Source organism: Amaranthus tricolor, chromosome 14 (assembly GCF_026212465.1).
Source record: "Amaranthus tricolor cultivar Red isolate AtriRed21 chromosome 14, ASM2621246v1, whole genome shotgun sequence".
Classification (NCBI taxonomy): Eukaryota; Viridiplantae; Streptophyta; class Magnoliopsida; order Caryophyllales; family Amaranthaceae; genus Amaranthus; species Amaranthus tricolor.
In genome coordinates, this window is record NC_080060.1 from 5,308,526 (window position 1) to 5,331,218 (window position 22,693).

At 31.7% G+C, this 22,693-nt stretch overlaps 2 protein-coding genes across 4 annotated transcripts; one reads left to right on the plus strand and one right to left on the minus strand.

Annotated features, from left to right (window-relative positions):
- The first annotated feature begins 1,196 nt into the window (after positions 1–1,196).
- LOC130799941 (non-specific phospholipase C6) lies at positions 1,197–9,677 on the plus strand. The gene is made up of 4 exons (XM_057663240.1): positions 1,197–2,125; positions 3,387–3,688; positions 8,815–8,991; positions 9,070–9,677. Exons 1-4 carry the CDS (start codon positions 1,350–1,352, stop codon positions 9,366–9,368), a joined length of 1,554 nt encoding a protein of 517 aa, XP_057519223.1. The 5' UTR covers positions 1,197–1,349; the 3' UTR covers positions 9,369–9,677.
- An 885-nt stretch (positions 9,678–10,562) lies between these two features.
- Positions 10,563–16,389, minus strand: LOC130799942 (thylakoid lumenal 17.9 kDa protein, chloroplastic). Of its 3 annotated transcripts, none has more exons than XM_057663243.1 (5): positions 16,045–16,386; positions 15,804–15,918; positions 12,622–12,691; positions 12,257–12,493; positions 10,563–11,152 (listed from the first exon to the last, which is right to left on the minus strand). In XM_057663243.1, the coding sequence occupies exons 1-4, from the start codon at positions 16,356–16,358 to the stop codon at positions 12,273–12,275; spliced, it is 720 nt and encodes a 239-aa protein (XP_057519226.1). In that variant the 5' UTR covers positions 16,359–16,386; the 3' UTR covers positions 10,563–11,152; positions 12,257–12,272. The 3 variants fall into 3 exon arrangements, with proteins under 3 accessions (XP_057519226.1, XP_057519225.1, XP_057519224.1); XM_057663242.1 differs by lacking the exon at positions 10,563–11,152 and adding an exon at positions 11,582–11,721 and having other exon boundaries at positions 16,045–16,389; XM_057663241.1 differs by lacking the exon at positions 10,563–11,152 and having other exon boundaries at positions 12,035–12,493; positions 16,045–16,389.
- Positions 16,390–22,693: the final 6,304 nt, after the last annotated feature.

Genomic DNA, 22,693 nt, shown 5'->3' on the forward strand with positions numbered 1-22,693 from the left:
CCAAATTCTCTATTTTATCCATTCTAATGTGTCCACAAATCCGCCTTAACATTTACATTTATACGCTCATATATCTTCTTAACTGACCAACACTCTCTCATATACAACAAAGCGAGTCGAATTACAACTCGGTGAAATTCACCTTTTAATTTAGTTGAAAAACTCGTATCACATAACACCCCATTGGTTGTTCTCTGTTTAAATTCATAGCTTGAATTTGAAGCTTAACATCTTTTTCAATCTCTTCATTGCTTTAGACCACTGATCCTAAATATTTTAACTTGGTCGTTTCCACAAGAGCAACTTCGCCAATGGTCACCCGAGTTTCTCTCACTTGCACTTTTTCCACTAAAATTATATTGTATTTAATTTTTTAAAAATTAATATAGAGGTGCATATTTGGCAAAATTAAATTTTAGATTTTTACAGTTGAGTAGTTACACAATTAATATATGATAAATTAAACTAATTAAAATAACTTATTATGAACCAACTAATTTACAACTAGTTTATCTCACCGATGTATTGAAATAAATTAATAAATTTAATTGGTAAAACCGACCATGTTTATCCACAATTAGCAATCAACTGAGTGCAAAACCTCATTAACCCACATATGTTCATTAGACCTTAAATTAAGTTGATTGGAGTACCAAATACTGCTTTCTAATCTAAGAATCTACTTTACTTGGTATCTCTTTAATTCACTTTAATCTCCACTTCTTCCCACCAAAAACAAAAAAGAAAAAAAAAATCTTACTCCTATTAAATAACTTTTGTCAGTCATTCAATCTTCTTAAATCTTGACAAAATCACATTCCATAAAAATCCAAAAAATACAGCAAAAATTGAAAAAATCCCTTGTGATCTACAATAAATTATTAATTATTTCATATGGTAATCCAAATTTGCACCTACATATAATAATTTATAATAGTATTATACTTTTTCCTTATTTTTTTTACTTGCATTCAAAATAATCTAATGCATTTGTTGAATTCTTTATATATAGAGTTATAAATAACTAAAAATTATAAAAATTTACTATTATGAAATTATGTGACGAAATGAATAAAACAAGATTTCTCACCCGTATGTTATGTTTTTCCGTTTGCTAGCGAAGATGTGTAAATACTAGGAGTATCAAATAATAAATAGTGAAAAATTAGTTTTGGTGCATTTAAAAAAAAATCAAGAAAGACTATGCTTTCCACTTGATATTGACATTTTCTTACACAATATGTCAAGGTGTAAGTATTTTAAGCCATAAATTCATAAAATATTAATTATACACCCCCATTTCTAGTTCACTCTATTCTATCACTCACAAAGCCTGAAAACACCACCTAATGAAACCCACCACCATTTTCAATCTCCTTCTCCTCCTTTCTTTCACCACCATTTTCCTCCCCAAACAATGCTTAACCCAAACCCAAACACCCATCAAAACCATAGTAATTCTCGTCCTAGAAAACCGTTCCTTCGATCACTTACTCGGATGGATGAAAAAATCAGTAAACCCATCAATAAACGGATTAAACGGGTCGGAATGCAACCCAGTATCAACCCAAAACCCAGATTCGAAACCCGTTTGTGTAACTGACGATGCCGAATATGTAGACCCGGATCCAGGACACTCCTTTGAAGAAGTAGCTTTACAAGTATTTGGGGGAAACAATACCGTAATTCCGTCAATGTTAGGGTTTGTAGAACAAGCAAAATCAGTGTCAGAGAATGTATCGGAAACAGTAATGAAGGGATTTAGGCCCGAAAATGTGCCCGTTTATGCGGATTTAGTGAAGGAATTTGCGGTATTTGATAGATGGTTTTCATCGATTCCGGGTCCAACACAACCCAATAGATTATTTGTGTATTCTGGGACTTCACATGGTGCTGTAAGTCATGTGAAGAAACAATTGGCAATTGGGTATCCACAGAAAACTATATTTGATTCAATGCATGAGAATAAATTGGATTTTGGGATTTATTTTCATTCGATTCCGAGTACTTTGTTTTTTAGGAATTTGAGGAAATTAAAATATGTTTTTAAATTTCATTTTTATGATACTTTTAAGAAACATGCTAAAGATGGTAAACTTCCCAGCTTAACGGTTATTGAGCCCAGGTAATATTTTATTTCTAATTGCTGAATTTTGTGTATTTTTTTAATTATTTTTGATTTTGAATAGATTTACGGTTTAAGATGGTAATAATCGAAAATTTATGAGGATAAACACTTAATTGGTTCATGTGATCCACTTAAAACTCAATCTATTTGGATTGTAGTTGCAAGTTTCACTGAATCTTTAGTGAGTTCGTCTCATTCTTATTGTAGATGACTTCAATTCGATCTTAAAATTATTAAAAAATTAATTTGTCATTTGTATAAGTGGAAATTCAATTTTTATCTTTTTTTTCTTTTTATCATTAATGAGATGCTTGTATTGGCCGTATATCGGTGAGACGGTCTAATATACACAAATAAGCTTAATGTACACTTAATAACTTTAAAATGATTATTTTTAATTTTAAAGTGATTATGTAACTTGTAATTTTAAGTGATCTCGTGCTTAAGTTAGAAAAATAGGCTAATTATATAATTCAGCTCATGACGAGACGATCTCATATAAGACACACTTGTAGTTAACTAACTATATTTTGAGATGTGAAAATTATAAATTAACAAATTTTCGTATGAAAGTGTTTTATCGTGAGACGTGTGTTATATGCCTATTATATTGGTCAATAAAACAAATAATTATCATATGAATTTTTTTTCTTTTGAGATTGTCTCATCAAGAGACGGTCCTTCAAAAGAACATTCTTATAAATGTTTGATGACCGAAAAAATTGTGTAAAAATATGGTTTTGAATTTTAAAACGCTACAAGTTACTCTGGTGCCTCTTTTTATTTTGCATTATTTTCTTTTTTACACAATAATCTCACTTTTTTCTTTTAATCTAAAATATAATGGTTTATTGGTAATAGACCTTACTACTTTCGTCTAAAATTTATACCCAATTAAATACATTTCCTAAAAAAACAACTTGATTTGTAATCATACAAACTCAAGTAGCTGAACAAAGTAATTAAATATTTTCTCATTTTCTTATTTGGTCAAGTCTAACTAAATGTCTCATTTTATTTGTATATCTGATATATTAACTTTATCGGTTTATCTTACTAAATTTAACTTTTTCACACCTTATACCTACTATCCCCACTTTATTCATATTAAAATTTAAAAATATAATATTTTTTCTTTCACACGTGGTTCAATTTGACAACCTAAAAAATAGTGAAAAGTAAAATAAAACGCATTAGGCGAATAGGATGGAATAAAATTTTATTAAACCACTAACAAATAGTTAAATATTATTGGCAGATTTTTTGACTTAAATGGAAATGGAGCAAATGATGATCATCCATCACATGATGTAGCAAATGGACAAAAATTAGTGAAAGAAGTTTATGAAACATTAAGAAGAAGTCCACAATGGAATGAAAGTCTATTAGTGTTAACATATGATGAACATGGTGGATTTTATGATCATGTACAAACTCCTTACAAAAATATACCAAGCCCAGATGGGAATACTGCTCCTCCCCCTACTTTCTTTAGCTTTGATCGACTTGGTGTTCGTGTTCCTACTATTATGGTTTCCCCTTGGATCAAAAAAGGAACGGGTATTATCTTCTTTCCCTTCTTTTTCTTTTTTCTTTTTTTTTTTGTTCGATTCTCACCACGTTACTACAAGAATAATCCTAATTGTTATACGGGACAGTCTCATATAAAAGACCCATTCATTAGTAAAAAAAAATAAATAAAAACTGAGTTTTCACTTGTACATAGTCATTATTTTTTTATAATAGTTTGTATTGATCAAATTGAAGTCGTTTTATGATAAGACGGCCACAATAAAAGATTAGCATTAATATTTAGGAAAAATTGTTGTGAATAATCTAACTATTTTCTATTATCTGTCAATAATCTCACCTTTTGAAATTTTTTTAATAATTCAACCTTTGCTTTCAGTTTGTTGCCAATGGACCCTTTAGAATATGATCTGTTATATCATGTTACCTCTCATCTTCTCTTCTTTATAATAATTCAACCTATTTTTCATTACCTGTCAATCTTGGTTAAGACAGATTGGGTACCCTACCCGAATTATATTATTTTTTTAAAATTAACCTGCCATTTAGGACGTGGGTCAGCGAGTCGGCAGGTCGTGTCAAGTGGGTCTGATTTTTTTAACACCCCTAGTTGATGGGATATGTAGGTAAAGACAATTACTATTTATGCAATGATCAACTTCTTAAGTTTGAGAAATAATAGCAATTTCATTTACCTTCTTGAAGAGTCCATTAGCAACAGAACTGAAAGCAAATGTTGGATTATTAAAAAAAAATTAAAGGTGGGATTATTAGCCGGTAATGGAAAATAGATTGGATTATTATAAAGAAGAAAAAAAAATGAGAGGTAATCTGATATACTAGCTCATTTTTTGAAGAGTCTATTGTCAACAAATTAAAAGAAAAGGTTTTCAAGAAGTGGGATAATTGGTAGGTAACTGAAAATAAATTGGATTATTCACAATAATTTTTCCGTATATAATTAAAAATAAAAAAGTTTACAATTATAAGAAATTTTAAAATTACATATTACTTTATTATTAACTGTCACTCACGTATGTAAACTACTCAATTACTCTAAAATACATTCTCCAATTTTATTCATATTAAGTTTCACATTTATTTTATACACTCTAACGTATTTTTTTAATCCTTAATATAATTAAAAATTATAAAAATTGATATTAATAAATTTATATTAAAAACGAATCACATAAGATCTTACGTGACTATGTTTTGACTTGCTCCATCTGTCCTTTTTTATTTCAATCAAAGAGAAAGTGAGTAAATTTTAAGAATCTGGTAATAAAGAAAGTGAGAGATGAACTGAGTAAAAGAAATTAAAAGAGAGTTAAAATATATAAATGAGATTAAAAGAAAGTGGTGGGCCATTATCCAAAAATAGAAATATTGCAAATTAATTAGGATAAACTAAAATCAAAAATGCTGCAAATTCAATAGGACAGAGGGAGTATAGATTAATACTACCTCCTATTCAGCCTAATTGTCCCATTTTTTGGCACTATTTACTTATTACTCTTAATTTGTATTTTACTCTTAATCGATAACTTAAAACATAGTCATGTGGGATCTTGTTTGATTCGTCTCAATTTAAAGATTATTAATATTAACATTTTATAGTTTTTAATTAAAAATAATTTAAGATATTAAAGTTTAAAATATTGCTCGGTATGTATGAAAAGTTAAATAGTACAATTAGATTGAGCAGGAGACAGTAATAAACAAGGAAATATTGAATTAACTTATCTTTTTGTGCTTTGGCTAAGTATTTGTTTAATTGATTTCTTATTTGGTCGGCAGTGGACACTTTTTGTGGTGCAACTTGCTTTATTAAAGTCCTTTAATTTTTCCTTTTATTAAATCATAAATTTGACTCCTTTTGACTTAAAACGTGGGACTTGGGAGTAGAGGGTACTGCTTTTTCATTTTTAATTAATTAAGACGGACATATAATTAGAGGTGTGCATAATAATCTAATATTAGAATATTTGGTAATAAATTTTAAAAAAATGATTTAAAAAAAAGTTAAAAGTATGATTTAAATTAATTATAAAAAAAATAGGGATTTTTAATAAAAAATAAAAATAATGTAAAATAAATAGACTTGTGAAAAATAATGGTAAATTAGAGAGACAAAGAAAAATGATTATCTCTCCGTCTCATTGAATTTGCTGTATTTTTCATTTAAGTCTGTTTTACTTAATTTGAATTATTTCTAATTTTGATCAATGATCTACCACTTTCTTTTAATTTCATTAATATATTTTAAATTTTTTTTTAATTTTATTTACGCAAATTATTTTCTCTTTTTATTTCATTACTACTTTCTTAAATATTATTATCTTTATTATATAATTATATTGCTTAAATTGTGAGGATCTAATAGACACATTTTTAATGGTGACATTTGACAATGACAGTTGGAAAGAGAGGTAGAGTACTCGTGATGTTCTGATGCCATTCCAACATGATACTACCACGAAATTTCCTTTTTCATTTGTTTCATTTTTTCTAGGGTAGGCAAGTTTTAGCATTATCGGGCGCTCGTTTATACTTGAGCCTTAGAACTAAAGATAAAAAAGCAAATTTAAGACTTTTTTTTTAAGAAAGAAAAAAAAAAGATTTAGTAAATAATATAATAGTGCTTTTATTTTTAATTTTTATATTACTTAATTTTAAGCCGGAAAAGTCTTTGGCCACATCCTTCTTTATAGGTATGAGTTGCCAGCTTGTTGTATTTTTTTCCTCCCCAGACCATTGGTGAATCTACATGGGGCCTACGATGGCACATGGCCCCATGCAAGTTTTAAAAGAAAACAAGTTTTAATCGAATTTGCGTCACATAGTCTTTAAGAAATGACTAATGAAGAGCGATTAATGAGATACTAACTATCTCCTCATATAAAACTCATTATATTCTCACATAATAACCCATGAGATATTATTTGTTATTTTCTTTGTTCCTCTTATTTATCTTTTTGATTTTGCACTATTTTCTTTTTAAGGCTATGGTTTTACTCTTATTTTTTTTTAATCTCGTCCTCAAATTTCTACATACTATCTTTTTATTTTAACCATTCATTTATATTCAACATTTATTTTTTGTCTAACACATTTATATCCCTCATTTATTTATATCGTCCTCAAAAAGTAATATATTTGTTAAAATGTTCATTTTCCTTAAAGAAATTTAGTTGTTCATTTTAGATGATGATGTTAATTGATCACTTTAATATTATTTTGGCTTTAACTTGAGATTATCGTACTTTTACATGTCATTTTACTGGAACAAATTAGTTGTTCATTTTACAAACTTTATTGCCGCAAAATCCTCTTAAAATTTTGTCCATTTATTGGTACCCTCTGAGACTTTAAATCCTAGATCCGCCCCTGCCCAGACCCTGATCATAATATTCCTATAGGCGAAATATACTGAATATAATAATAATATTACTTAATAAAAATGTAATTTATATATAAATTTAATTTAAATTAATATCAATATTGTACATAAAAATATATATTTTATACACTAACAAATATAAGACCACGAGCGATATCCGGCAAACATGACAATATCTATAATGTTTGTATCGACTACCCTGTACCGACCCAGATGTCAGACAGACAATGGTGTGAATTGTGATCATGAACGATTGAGGACAATACTTCAAATTAAATGCTATTGTATATAGATCTCATCTCCTACCTATTTTTGGTTAGCAAATAGCATATAAACTTAAATTACAAGTTTGATGTGTGACCAACCCATTGAATGATTGAGTTTGATGATCATATTAATAATGTTGCAAAAATTTGGACGAAACGGTCTCATAATGAGATCGTCAATTTGGGTCGGTCCAATTCGCGCGTGTAACAACATTTTAATTTTCTGAGTATTTATCAATTTTGACATTAAAGGTATCAATTTTGAAAATTGATACTTTTAAGAACAAAATTGATACCTTTAAGATCAAAATTGAAATATGCCTAGAAAATGAAAAAATACCCAGGTTGTTACACGTGCGAATTGGGCTGGCCCAAATTGACGGTCTCATTATGAGGCCGTCTCGTGCAAGACCAGCTGATATATAATATATTTTGGAGCTACAATTACTAGTTTAAGTTTTCTGTTGAATTAGTTTCTTTATAACGAAATGTCACAATTTTGAATCTCGTTTGCTCATCGTTTCAAGTGGAATATTTAGCTGTATAAGGAGGGACATTTATTGCATTCGCATTGCTAATCCAAAGAGCTCTTATGAAGTGGCAAGTAGGGGTTGTTCAACGAGCTGAGCCCCATTTAGCCCTTATTCAACCCGTTTTTAGAAGGGTTTTGTAAAGGCTAAGTTGATTATGGGTAGGGCCGAAAACGGGCTCTACTATAATTAAATTAAATCGAGTTGTAAAAGGGCTTAATAAGGGTCGGAAATAGACCTTTATAAATAGCATAATTGATGGATGATTTAATTATTATAAATGACAATGTCAATGAGAGTTGTTAACATTTCTATAATTTAATTATTATAAATGATAATTTAATTATTATAAATTGACCAATAGAGTTTATAATTTAATAATAAAAATAGGTCGAGGGCCTAGCCTGGCTTCCTGTATCCGAATTCCGACCCATTAAACACCCATAATGGCAAGTATTAGTATACAATTATGGGGTGTGCTGAATACTATTTTTGCATTGCGTGAATTAACTCAAGCGTCATCATTTTGTGCTATATTTTATACATACAACTATACAAGAGTGTGGGGGAGTGTAATAGAGTATGTATATAACATATTACAGCGTTATAATCAGGGGAGTGTAATAGAGTATGTATATAACATATTACAGCGTTATAACCGGGGGAGTGTAATAGAGTATGTATATAACATATTACAGCGTTATAACCGGGGGAGTGTAATAGAGTATGTATATAACATATTACAGCGTTATAACCGGGGGAGTGTAATAGAGTATGTATATAACATATTACAGCGTTATAACCGGGGGAGTGTAATAGAGTATGTATATAACATATTACAGCGTTATAACCGGGGGAGTGTAATAGAGTATGTATATAACATATTACAGCGTTATAACCATTAACTTAAATTTTTGATTGAATTTATTTGACATTATTTATGTTAAAATTGTGCAGTGGTTAGTAAACCAAAAGGACCAATGGCGAATTCAGAGTTTGAGCATTCATCAATCCCAGCTACCATTAAAAAGATTTTCAATCTGAAATCCAATTTCTTAACTCATAGAGACGCCTGGGCGGGTACATTTGAGGATGTTGTTTCCCAATTAACCTCTCCCAGAACCGATTGCCCTGGTATTCTCTTCGTTCATTAGCATCTCGTGTTTTATGTAATGTAACCGAACATTGATTTAGCGTGCTGATTCGTGACAGAGGTACTACCCGAAGTAACTCCACTGAGAAAAACAGAAAGCGATGAAACGAGAAAATTATCCCAATTCCAAACCGAAATAGTGCAGTTAGCAGCTGTTTTGAATGGCGATCATTTTTTGAGCAGTTTTCCGGATGAAATGGCGACTAAAATGAACGTCAGGGAAGGTCATGAGTATGTAATGGGAGCTGTTTCGAGGTTTCTTAGAGCCGGGAAAGAGGCGGTTAAGCTAGGGGCGCATGAGTCCACCATTGTAAATATGAGGTCTTCCCTCACCACCAGATCCTCTAATCAACATTAGAGACTGTCTCCCAGTAAGACGACGTAAAAACAAAAAGCCCATATGCTAATAATTATGTTAGTTGGGCTATTCAATCTATCTATGGAGAGAGACTCACGGTGAGACCGTCTCACGCAAGAATTTGTGATCAATATTAGCACAATATTGTAGTAAGTATTAGATACTCCTACAGCTTAAGGGTAGGTAGTAGTTAGTTTGATAACCAAGTTTCATATGGGCTCTAAAGGGCTTGTACTTCGTTACTGGTTTGTGTTATAGCTCTGTAATGACTTTTGCCAATTTTGTTTTCATATGTATTATTATTATATATATATATGTATTTTCATAAGTCTTGGACTTTTGTTTTGGAAAGGTTGAGGGGGTTTTCATTACTTTAAAGAAAATGAAACTAAAATTTTTAGTCATCAATTATCATGGATGGGTATGAGTATGAATTTAGTAGATAGTAAATGGATATGGGTATGAAAAGTTTTACTTGAAATATGATGGCGGGTATGAGATCTCATCCATTGCATATTACGCCCCACGCCCACTTGTCCTGCTCTATATCCACTCGATCTACCTTATACTTGTCTGCGTCATATCTTCAATTTACTATTTTATATTAATTTTGTATGATTTTATTAAAAACTATTGACAAAACATTAAGAATGCTTTTTTTTTTCTCATTTGTATACAATTAAATTTGTAAGGAGTACATATAAAGTGAACATGTAGTCAATGTGAGACAGGTTTTAGGTGGGGTATCCGTTACCCATGATCGCTATACTCAATTGGCCATAATGGATGGGGATGAGTTTGAATGTATACTCAAGTGATCAGGTGTAAATATAAAAATTTACCCGCCAGGGTGATAGATAGGCGACAAATATGAAATTTTAGGTGAATAGAGAGGACTACACTTGTCTGCCTATTTTGCCATCCCCTACTATTGACATTGGCGATATCATATTTTTCTCCTTGATGCATTGATGAGGTTGTACTCTCTATATGCCTTTTGTCTAAAGAGATAACTCAATAATACACAAGGCTCAACTCTTGATTGAAATTTAGAGTGTTGATGGATATATCTATCTTTAGACATGGTGTTCAAAATTAATCGGATGACTCGATATTTACCTAACCTTGTAACCAAATTTTATTTGACTCGACTTTAAAAAAACATTATAATTATGTAAAAATCAACATGGAGACAAGATTCGATTTTGAACCGACCTGAAATCAACCCTCTAATGAACACATCTACTCAAGTGTCATATCTTTTCTAGGTCATTCATAGAAAGATTCATTTTTGATAATTACTAGGATTACTTTGAGATAAAAAAACAATTGCATCAATAGACATGCATCATGAGTGAAATTAAAGACATATTGTCATCAACACAATCTTTGCACAAAGTTGAAATGGTAGGAACACGAAGTATGTCTTCAAGAGAAATTTCATCAGCTAATAGTACATCTCCAATCTTATTCACACACACTTAAAAGAGTTGCACATATGATCTGTGGCGACACTGTTCACGATCCATTCAAAAGATAGGACAAAAAGTCCTTGCTTGACGAGAAGTGCTAGCAAGAGTGAAATAATCTGATGGAAGTTCATCCCTTGCCAAGACGGTTGGCAAGAGTATTGAAGTGAGGCCGGTGTTCAGTTTATACAATTGTAGCAATCTTCTTGCCTGAATTAGACTTGTTGGAGTTTGGATATCCACGAATCTTGAAGCATCTCTTAATGGAGTGTCGGGATCACAAAAGTAATGAGAAAACCTTTTGTTTCCAGAAACCTGAGTGCATTCTTGAGATTGAGACTTGTCTTGCAATCAGAGACAAAAGCTTTAAAATAAAAAATAAATCCATCATCAAAATATTGATACGCACTTGATGATAATTCTCATCAAGCTTCATAAGGAAATTCGCCATGCGTTGATCTTTTTGTAACTCGAGGAATTTCGTACTTAATCAATATACAATCGTTGCATTTGCACATAGGAAGTGAACCTAAATGATCAAATTCATCCCAAACGATTTTCATATTTGTGACCACGTTTTGTCCTAGTTGCTGAGTAATGTTAGCAAGTTCTTCTTGAAGAGAGTATAGTTGAGCAAAAGACGACAATCCAAACCATTCTTCAAGATCAAGCCAAATTTTTCTTGCATTGATATAATGGGCAACACTTTCGGCAGTCATCCTATCCAAAGTAGCAATAAGCGTACTGATCACCATGTTGTTACACCTTTCCCATGCTTTTAAAGTATCAGCTTGTGGAACAGGTTAAGGTTAAGTACCATCGAAGGCCATCTTGTTCTTTGTTTTAATGCCTATTATAATAGACCTCTTCCAATCACTATAAGCCTAGAACCAGTTCCATCAAAAGGAATGGAAATAAGTTTAAAACTCGCATGATCAGAACGACACAAGCATTAGATGCTTGTAGGATTTTGTGATGGATCAATAAGACAATAACAGTGCTATTTTAGTGTAACAGAACATATAACTAAAAAGTCTTTGAGGAGAAAATAATATTTGTTATCACTAACAAAGATAAGATTGCGTACATCCGACCCCCAACCAACCCTTAGATGGGACCCAACCAACCCTTAGATGGGACCCACTTAAAGGCATTGGGTTAATGGAATGTTATTGTGGTAAGGAAGACATACACAAAGAATACGAAATACACAAAGTAGATCAGTTACTAGTAATAAGTAGAGTACAAGATGTATACTATCTTGTAAGAAATTGTACACCCCTTAGAGACCATAACTATTCCAACAGCTCCATTTATACCCAATTCAAAAATTGAATACAATTATATTACACTATGAAAGTTCCAATGAGAATCTATAAATGAACAATGCAGATAAAATAGAAGAGATCAGAACGGTACCATTGAGTCATTACGATTATTCCATCAGGTCGAGACTGGGAGAGTACCAACCGAGTTCTTCGACTATTTTCTTCATTCTCTCTTGTTGGCCGTTTGAATCCCCAAAAGCTGTTGTAAAGGGATAGACGTAGGTTACTTTGGTAGCCATACAACGATATGTTACAACATCTCCTTTCACCAAAAACTCCATCATGTCTCGGCCAAATCCTCCGTCAACTTCTGCTCGAAGGTATCGTCCTGGTGGATCATTTTCATTACTAGCTTAGGTTTTTCCGTTAACTTAGAAAGAAATGGCACACGACTGAAGACACCATCGAATATTTATACGCAAACACAATGAACAGCAATCATACTGTTAACATTACCGATTGGTGTGTCTTCCACAACTTGTATTTTGGCATTTTTTTGTGTATTCAAAATTGCTTCTTGCAATTTCTGCATCAATTCCCAACAATATTTCATAAGCTCTCTACAAAGTAAAAACTCAAAATATTAAATTGATAAGCACTTATTAAAAGTACCTAACAAAAACACACTAGCCACGGAATAAGTGTTCAAGTTTCAAACAACATTCCATTACGCCAATTAGAGGTGTTCAAAACAAACCCGATATTCACTCGACCTTGTTACCGCACCCGATTTGACCCGACTTAAAAATAGATTTACAATTATGCAAAAACCAATGTGGACACAAAACCCGATTTTGAACCGAAGCCGACCCAAAATACTTGACAACAATCCAACCGATGACGCGAATGAACACCTCTAACACCAATGTCATGGAAAAAGGTTCAAAAGTAAGGCGAAAAAATACTTCTAGAAGGAAGGTGTTCAATAAGTAAATTGCATATTTGCATGACAAAGTTTTCATACAAGAAAAAAAAAATAAGACCACCAACGATCAAGCACAAAAACTAGTTCACAAAAAGGAAAGAATGTGAAAGGACTGCCTACCGTGCCTCAGTATTGTAAACAGTATTGGGTAAGACCCGACCCGACCCGACTTACTATAACCAGTATTGTAAACATCAAATCAAATTCAAGAGTCAAAAGTAACCCGACCGGAGATATTATAATTGAAATCCACAGCTCAAACACCGAATGGAAACCTCTAAGAATGACCATTTTATTAAGCTATCTATTCCTCTCTAATCATTACAATGAATGTTCATAATTTATTCCCTCTAAAATTAATTTATCTTCAGAAGAGGTGACGAGTCTTCTGTCAGTGTGCTCATACAAAGTTTGAATATGTTTGGTGAGTCTTCTGGTTTAATAACAAATAAAAACAAAACAGTCGTGTAGTTCACTGGTGTTTCTGATGAGTTAGTCCTTCAGTTAGCCATGCTTCTGGATTTCTGTGGAGCTCATTTTGTTCAAATACTTAGGGCTGCCCCTAATTACTAGACACATCAAAGAGAATGAATTTAAATACTTTCTTTAAAAGATGGTTGACAGGATTAAGGTCAGTTACAGAGCAAGACTCTAGCTCATGCAGTCCTCACCAATACAACTACATGGCGGGCCCAGATAGTGGTCATTCCTAAAACACAAATTCTTGTGTGAGACAATCTCACCACGAGACGCTTTCCATACATGGGCTAAATTAAATAGCGCAACTAACTTAATTATTAGTATATGGGCTCCTTGTTTGGAAGTCGTCTCACCGAGAGACGGCCTCACACAAGTAGTTCTTCCTAAAAAGCTGTTAAACAAGAATCAATTGTGAATGTAGAGCCTTTTTGTAGTATGAATAACTTGATAGTCAGGCTCCTGATCTGGTTTCCTAGCACTCAGTGTGTTCTTCCAAGGAAGGTGGGCTAGGAGTTCGGAATATTATCCATTGGAATTATGCTGCAGTTGGGGAATTGGTTTGGCACATAGTATGCAATATGCAGTCACTTCGGGTCAAATGGATTCACTCCTTTAACATAAAGGGTGGGTGTTTTTGGAATCTCAATTCTAAAGGATCCAGTAGTTAGGTTATGAAATAGATTGTGAAAGTCAAAAGACAAAATGAAGGAACTAGCGATCAGACCTGGTTCTCACAAAAGACATTCAGAATCAGTGAGGTGTACAAAAACTTACTAACTGCAGTTCCTTCTGTAAACTGGTTTAGAGGTGACAATGACATCCATCAGACTTATAGGCAAATTCAGAATAGCAGATGTTCTATGTGCAGGAAGAAAATCCTCTTTACTCATCTGAACAGTCTGAATTGCTTTGGTGTGCAAGGTATAATGCATTATGGATAGCCTGAACAGTTGCGTTCATTCTTAACCGTTTTAAGAAGAGCTCAAATCCGAAATTGATATCATTGTAAAGACACTTAGTGTTGTAGATAAAGCTTGGTATGCTAAGCTGTTTTGAGCTCTTGGCTTCTTGTAGTTTGTGGCTTTTTAGCCTTGGCCATGTTGTTTTGTGCTTTGGACAGCCCCCGTGTTTCCAAATGTATTTATTGGTGAAATTCAATATATTTCTTTTTACTTAAAAACAAATTACGAAAAATTGTTCTAAATAATCTTCACCTATTGCCCATGAATAATCCTTACTATTGATTATTTCTAAATAATCCCACCTATTACCCATTTGCTATGAATAATCCCTACCAATACTATTGATTATTTCTAAATGATCCAATCTTTATATACTTTTTGCTGACTTTAACCGGCTACTATAATACCTACCACCAAAGAGGAGTAGAGGTAGACCAACGAAGAAACACAAGGAGGAAGAAGAACTAAATAAGTGAGTGTAACGGCTATAGTAGCCGGTTAAAAATATGGCAAGCGTGCTTTTAGAATAAAGTACAAAAGTAGGATTATTTAGAAATAATCAATATTAGGAATTATTTACCGTAAATGAGCAATAGAAGTGATTATTCAGGACAACTTTTCCAAAAAATTATGACATTACGTTGTCGAATGTCTAGAGAAGGTGAGATTATGACCATGATACCAAAAGTGAGATTATGCCATAGTAGTCTGGTTTTCAGCCACGAATCATAGAGTATGGACTGTAAGTTGGACTTATCAACTAACAAACCACATCATTCTCCTGACCTCCATATTGTATCATTAGTAATTACCTCTCACTAGTTTGGTACACTCCTAAACATAGAGTACATATGGTTATCATAACGCCTAAATATCGGTCGAAACCACAAGATATCCCCTAGATACGTCCCAAAATGCGGATTTTATACGCCTTTACATCACGGGAAATATCGGTTAGTTATTTTTGAAAATCTTTACCACGCTGCCGATGCGATGAGATGCTCCTTTTTACACTATGCTCCTAAATATTTCTCCTCCTCATATTTCTACTAAACCTATTTACCTAATTTTCAAGCTACAAAGTGACTACTCAATTGAGCTAATTTCCACAATTTAACACAACTAAGTAAAATTATCAAACAAAAGAACCCTAAATACCCTTTAATCACAACAAGAACAATAAAATAAACTATAAAAACTACTTAATCTCATCAACCCAAATAATTCTATCAAAGCAAAAGAACATTTATTGTTTAAATTCATCAAAATACCTGAACAGCATCTCCATTAGAATCAGCAGGAATCTGCCATGGGAATTCAAAATTGGCAGACTTTGGATTGGTAGTTACACAACCAGGATTTACTGATGGGCAAGCCCTAATTTTTCTGTAATGGCAACATCTACTTTCCTCAAAATCATAATAATCATATATTTCAAAAATAAATAAAAATTAATCATATGCATTATAGTATAATTATAAAGAAAATTGAATTGGGATAAAAAGAAAATACCCATTTTCCAACCCAGATGGTAAGTTCTTGGACTGGGAAAAAGGAGTGGTGGAGGAGGGAAGAGGGGATTGTGATTGGGAATTCAATGAAGGAATTGCTAAAGATGACAATGGGGAAGAAAGGGAGAGAGTTAGAGAGAGAGACAAGGAGAGTAAATTGGTAACAAGGGAAGTTTTAAAGGTTGAATTGTGTGAATTAATGGTGGGGATAACCATGAGAGTAGGAGGAATGGTTATTGTGGTGTTTTGGGTCTTTGAGATTGGGCATTGCATAGGGAGAAGGGGAATGGTTGAGTACCACTTAGTACAAGTCATATTTGTTGTAATCCTTTTCTTAAGCTTTGGAGGATTCTTATAAGATGACATCAAAAGTTGAGAATTCAAAGGTTGTTAGTACCAATAGCAAAGAGGTTGCTTATTTGGTTGAAAATTAGGTCGGATTATATTTGAATCGGAAAAAAATTATTAGAAAATTTGCATGCGTGAGCTCATTTTGTTCATAATCTGTTTAAAATTATTCATTTTATCATCAATTTGAAGTGGTTTTGAAATGAATTCAGTCATTTTTCAGACTAGTTCTTATAGGGTTAGTCACACAATTAATTAGTTCGAATGTGATTTGATTCGATTAATTTTCGATCGTGGATAAGTTTTTATTCGTTTATAGTCGATTATGATTATGGCCAAAAAACGCTGCAAATGAGGTTTTTTCCACTAATGGAAGAAGCCATTGATGAAGAGGTTTAATGAAGAAGCCATTAATGGGGACGCTTAAGGAAGAACCTAATGAAAAATCAGGTTGAGGAGATGATAACTTGATATTCCAGGTTACTAAAATCGGCTGAACCTTTAAAAGGGGAGGCATCCCAAAGTTTAAACCTTTAAAAAATAAACGAAAGTTCAAAATTTTAAAAGCAAAAAAGAAAAAGTTCATACCTTTCAAATCAAATTTTTTTAACAATAATCAAAACTTTTCAATTGCTTCTACTTCAAACGTAATGCCGTCTCCCACATAGACGTATCTTTCACCATCAGTTGGTTTTCGGCAACTTAGGCAACCATGCAAAGACATACTAATGTGAGTAGTTACACCAGAATCTACCCACCATGTGTGTCCAGGCATTGAAACCAAATTAACCTCAGAACAAACCAAACTATAAAGCATACCTTTCTTAGCACGCCAAGCGTGATAATTGTTGCATTGCTTCTTCTTGTGATTAGGGTTTCCACAAAAGAAACAACCTTTATTTTCAACATTGGTTGATTTTTCCTTTCGTTGTTTCTTTTGAGAATCATTATCTACAGCTTATTTCTTATGTGGCCTTTTCCTTTTAGATTTCGAGGTAAAAATAAGATGAGCACTTTCAGTCTTTTCTAACTTCATCCTTTCCTTTTCCTATACACAATGTGAGATGAACTCATTCAGAGACCAAGTCTCTTTCTGACAATTATAGCTCACCTTCAACTGATTAAAACTTACAGGAAGAAATATCAAAACCAAGTACACTATTTAATCCTCAGAAATTTCAAGGTTTAGTGTTTTTAATTTTGAAGCTAAATGAGACATTTTCATTATGTCCTCCCTAATATTACCATTACCTTTATATCTCATTGAAATTAAGGTTGTCAAAATTGTACCAATTTCAGCCTTTTTATTTTTAATAAACCTTTTTTCAATATCCGTAAGGAAAGCTTCAGTTGTAGTAATGTCATCAGACATTGTATTGAATGCTTCAGGAATGACCCTTTTCATAATCATCATACACATGCGATTTGATCTCTCCCACCTTTCAAACTCCCTCTTTTGATCAGACGTACTCCAATTAGTAACTGGGGCGAGAGAGTCAACCCTTAACGCAAGGTCGAGATCAATAACTACAAGAACAATCGAAAGAATTTTTTTCCATTCTTTAAAATTTGAGCCATTCAACATAGGAATTGAATTATTAATGTTGGAAGTAATATTAGCAGGATTAGATATAGCTGACAGAGAACAAAAAAAAATAAACATAATAAGCTCACAGACTTTAATTCTTAAATCAATAATAATAAGTTTAATTTAGTTACATCCCAATGTAAGATGTCGATTTTCCATTAATATTCCATCTTTTGATGAAAATACTAATTTCTTAGTGACATCATATTGCAGTAATTAAACAGTGATAATAAGTAACACATCGACTATAAAACCTTCCTTTAGGAAGATTAAACAATCACATGTAATCCTTATAATTATCAATCGTTTATTACTACCAAAAAAAAAATTCACACAAGAATATTATTAGGGACCTTCCTTTGAGCCGATCGATAATAATAATTTATATGAATCATCCTTTTATACTGTTAATAATTTTATTTCAACAAATGAGGTCACCTTGCCGACTTATTGTATCTACTAAATTACCTCCGGCATATATAAAACCATACTATAATTAACCTTAAATTATTTCGAATTTTCCATTTTACAATAAAATTTAAATTATTGTAATACGAGGGCATTTAAAAAAAAAAGTAATTTTAGAAAACCGTATTTCTCACAACTTAAAAGAAATTGATTTTCAAAAATATCTCCACTATAAGTGAATGATTAAACCATAAACCAAAAATATAGGAACTTAATAATTTTAGGCTTAATCCACCTAACAACGTGGAGATTTTTGAAAATAAATAAATAAATAAATAAAAACTAAACAATAAATTGATTCCAACACCTAAAAAACTACATTTTCCAAAAAAAATTGGAAATATAGACCAAATAACTAAAAAACTACATTTCCAAAAAAAAAATAGGAAATATAGACCAAATAATAATATAAACTGATTCTAAGACCTTAAAAAAATAACTAAATTCAAAAGTAATACTCTCACGTACTTGACATGGATACTTAATTACAAAAAAAAAAAAAAAACCAACTAAATTTCTTAAAAATTGGGAAAAATACATAAATACAATTACTGAAATTTCACATCGCAATTGAATTCATCGAAAAAACTGATTCCATAAACATAAGCCGTCCAACAAAAACAAGAAATTGATATGTGGGAGGGGAAACTAATTCCACTGAAAGCAATAAATATAAATGAAGAACTAAATCAATGCCAACTGAATCCATCTTAAAAAGGCAAATATAATACAATGCAAAAAATAAAGGCCGCCGAAAACTAATTCCAGTAACTTTTATTATTATTATTATTATTATTATTATTATTATTATTATTATTATTTGTTCTATAACCAAAAAACAAAACTGATATTTATGTCCTAAAACATCAACATAAGAAGCAATTGATACCACTTGATGGGACAAATAAATGGTAAAAACCATTATCGACAAATAGGATTGATTATGTAGAATTAGAAGAACAAATTAAAAAACAAAACTGAAGAAAAGCTGATTCTATAGCACGGGAGATAATCTTGAAAATGAAAGCAATTAAATCTTCTAGATTAATACATATTTCCTAAAGTGACGACCTCTAATGTTCTCACTTTTGATTCTCTCTGATAATCGAATGGTAGGGAGAAAACAAATATGTATAACCCCCCTCTCTCTCTCTCTCTCTCTATATATATATATATATATATATATATATATATATATATATATATATATATATATATATTCTTCTGAATTTCATTTTCCATAAATTTAGAATAGTTTTAAGGTCTAGTGACATATTCAATAATAATCAGTTATATATATATTATTTGCTTTATTTGGGTTTGAACTTGTTTCAACAGTATTGCAAAACGTCTATTCTATGCTTTTGAAGAAGCTTTCTCAAGATGTGATTTTAGTCTGGCGAAAAAACTTTGTGAAGAAAAAGAAAAGGCATGGAGGTGTTCATTCGGGTGATCGGGTCGATTTCGGACGGGTGTCATTCGGTTCAGTTGTATCTCGGATCGGTTAGCGTGTTACTGCGGGTCACACTCGCGTCAGGTCGGCTAGTCACGGTTCGATTGAAGATCAGTTATTTGAGCTATCTGGTTAGCATCGGTTCAGTGTCGGTTGAAGTTCGTGTCGAGTAGTCAATCGGTCTCGGACTATCATCGATTAATAATTGATTCGGTTTTACCGGGTACATATCGAGTCCAGGTATTATTTTTCAGTAGAACTCGGCTACGAATTACTAATTACTATAGATCGAGTCAATATCAGATTAAGTTGCTAGACATTTTTTTAATTGATGATAAAATTACCCTTAATTAAGGCAAAATAGTTAAAATGCAAATCAGTTAGTGATTATTACTTTATTACTTTTACTTGTTTGACTGTAAATTAAAATTAAAGTTATATCATTTTTCATCTAATTTGATTAAAAATAGTTAAATAGACATTGAACATTGATTATTAACTCTAACTATATGAAATTATGTATGTATAAAATTTAATTTATTAAAATTTCTATTACTTTATTAGATTAACTAAAAAGATGATTGTTATGAGTCGATCATACCTTTATGTTAAAATTTGGTTTAGGTTTATAGCATTTCAATTAAAAATTTGTTCGGGTTAAGTCGGTTTTAGCCGGATCAAGTTCGATTTTGAGCATGATTCGAGTTGGGTATGACTCGGGTCGGTCACTATTAGATTCGGTAATCTCGGTTAACGTTTAGGTTCGGTTATAATAACTTGTAACTGGTATTCGTCCCTTCATAGTTACTAGACATAAAACGAGCTTTTACATTTAAGGTCCACAACCTATTAATACATTTAAACCCAAACCTTTTAACATTAATTAGATCGCTTTAAGGAAAACATAAAGACAATTTCAATAAATTATAACTATATATAAATATTTATTTATAAATCCAAACGTTGGACTTTGGTCCAACATTATGCACTATTTTATACTCTCACAATGCTGTAATCAATTTCCATTTTATACTCTCAATTCTCAATGCAACCCCTTTTCTTTAATAAACCCGATTTTTCTTGAAAAAGATAACCTTTTAACTTTTATATCTGAGAATTCCCAAATATTATATTCCCGATTTTTTCTTCAAAGTAACAAACCCTAAAACTTTTTTTTAGTCTTCGTTTCAGTTAACAAAATCAACTTACCTGAGGCGTGAATTTAGCGAGAGAAGCGTTGAATGATTCATTATCTAACCGTTTATCCTTAATTTTTTGTCCTATTTATCACATATTATACCGTTATGAAAAGAAAAATAATTAAACTAATAAAACATCTACTACTTATTACATTTTCTAGTACTATATATTTCCCAATACTATTAGCAAAAATTATCCTGAATAATACGAACTTTTATTGATTTTCCTACAATAATATGAACTTTCAATTAACCATGAATAATACGAACTTTGATACATATTTCCCGCTGGCATACCATTTTACCTATTACCGGTAAACTTACTCATTCCTTTAAAATTTTTTTTTGGCTGATAAAACTAAGTAAAGCAAAAATTTTTTGCTGGATCAAGATGCACTCCGCGTGCCGCGGAGATCTACGCGAGTCACGGATTAGGGTATGTCTGCCTTTAAATTTTTTCTTCACTTTTTTTTTTTAATACTTATTTGCTGCGGTCATTCAATAACTACAACAAATAATGCTTATATTTTATTTATTCATTTTTTTTAGTTTAATATGCATTTATTTGCTGCGGGCCATAGCATAACCGCAACAATTAATTGTGCTACTGAGTATTTGCTGCGGTCACACCTTAAAACCGCAGCAATTAATTGTTTTTTTTTTTTTTCTAATTCTTTTTCCTATTTATTGCTGCGTATATACAAAAACCGCAGCAAATATTACGCAGCAAATACGTTTTTTTCCACTAGTTATCCGAGTCCTCTCTATCTCCTTTTTTGTTTGTGTTCTTTGGGCTATGGTGGTGGCTAGCCGCAGGACTGACATATTTTTCGTTAGGCTGGCCAATGCGTGATGATGGAGAATTTTTTAACTCAACCCGTGAAGCTGTTAAGGTGACCTTTAAATCTTGTTGGATACCTGCATTTCAATAAAATATGGACCACAAAGGTTTCAAATAATATCATGCTTAATAATTTCCCAATTTTTAAAAAAAAAGAATTAAAGCCATTGATTCCTTGGCCATTATTGTATGAACTGTTAACATGGCTTAGTTAATTTACAAAATCTTTTTTGACTACTTGTAATTTAGCATGAACACCATATTTATATAAAGGAATTTCTTTTGCAATTGATGTTCTAGATTGGGATGATTACGAAGGAGAATACATGTTAAATATCAAATTACTTTAGAGATTAAAATGAAAATGGAAAAAAAAAATTTGATGTTGGAAGAAGTAATTAAATTGGAAGAGCAAAGTGAGCAAAAGATGAAGAAGAGGCTGCTGAAAAAAGGCTGTCTAAATACCCATTAAAATAAGGAAAAATTACCCTGAATAATACGAACTTTCACTGATTTTCCTACAATAATACGAACTTTCAATTAACCATGAATAATACGAACTTTGATACATATTTCCCGCTAGAATAATGAAGAAATGGGAAATTTACCATTTCTCCAGGTAAAGAACCGGTCAGGTATGCAACCGGGATATATGTATCAAAGTTCGTATTATTCATGGTTAATTGAAAGTTCGTATTATTGTAGGAACATCAGTGAAAGTTCGTATTATTCAGGGTAATTTTTGCAAACTAT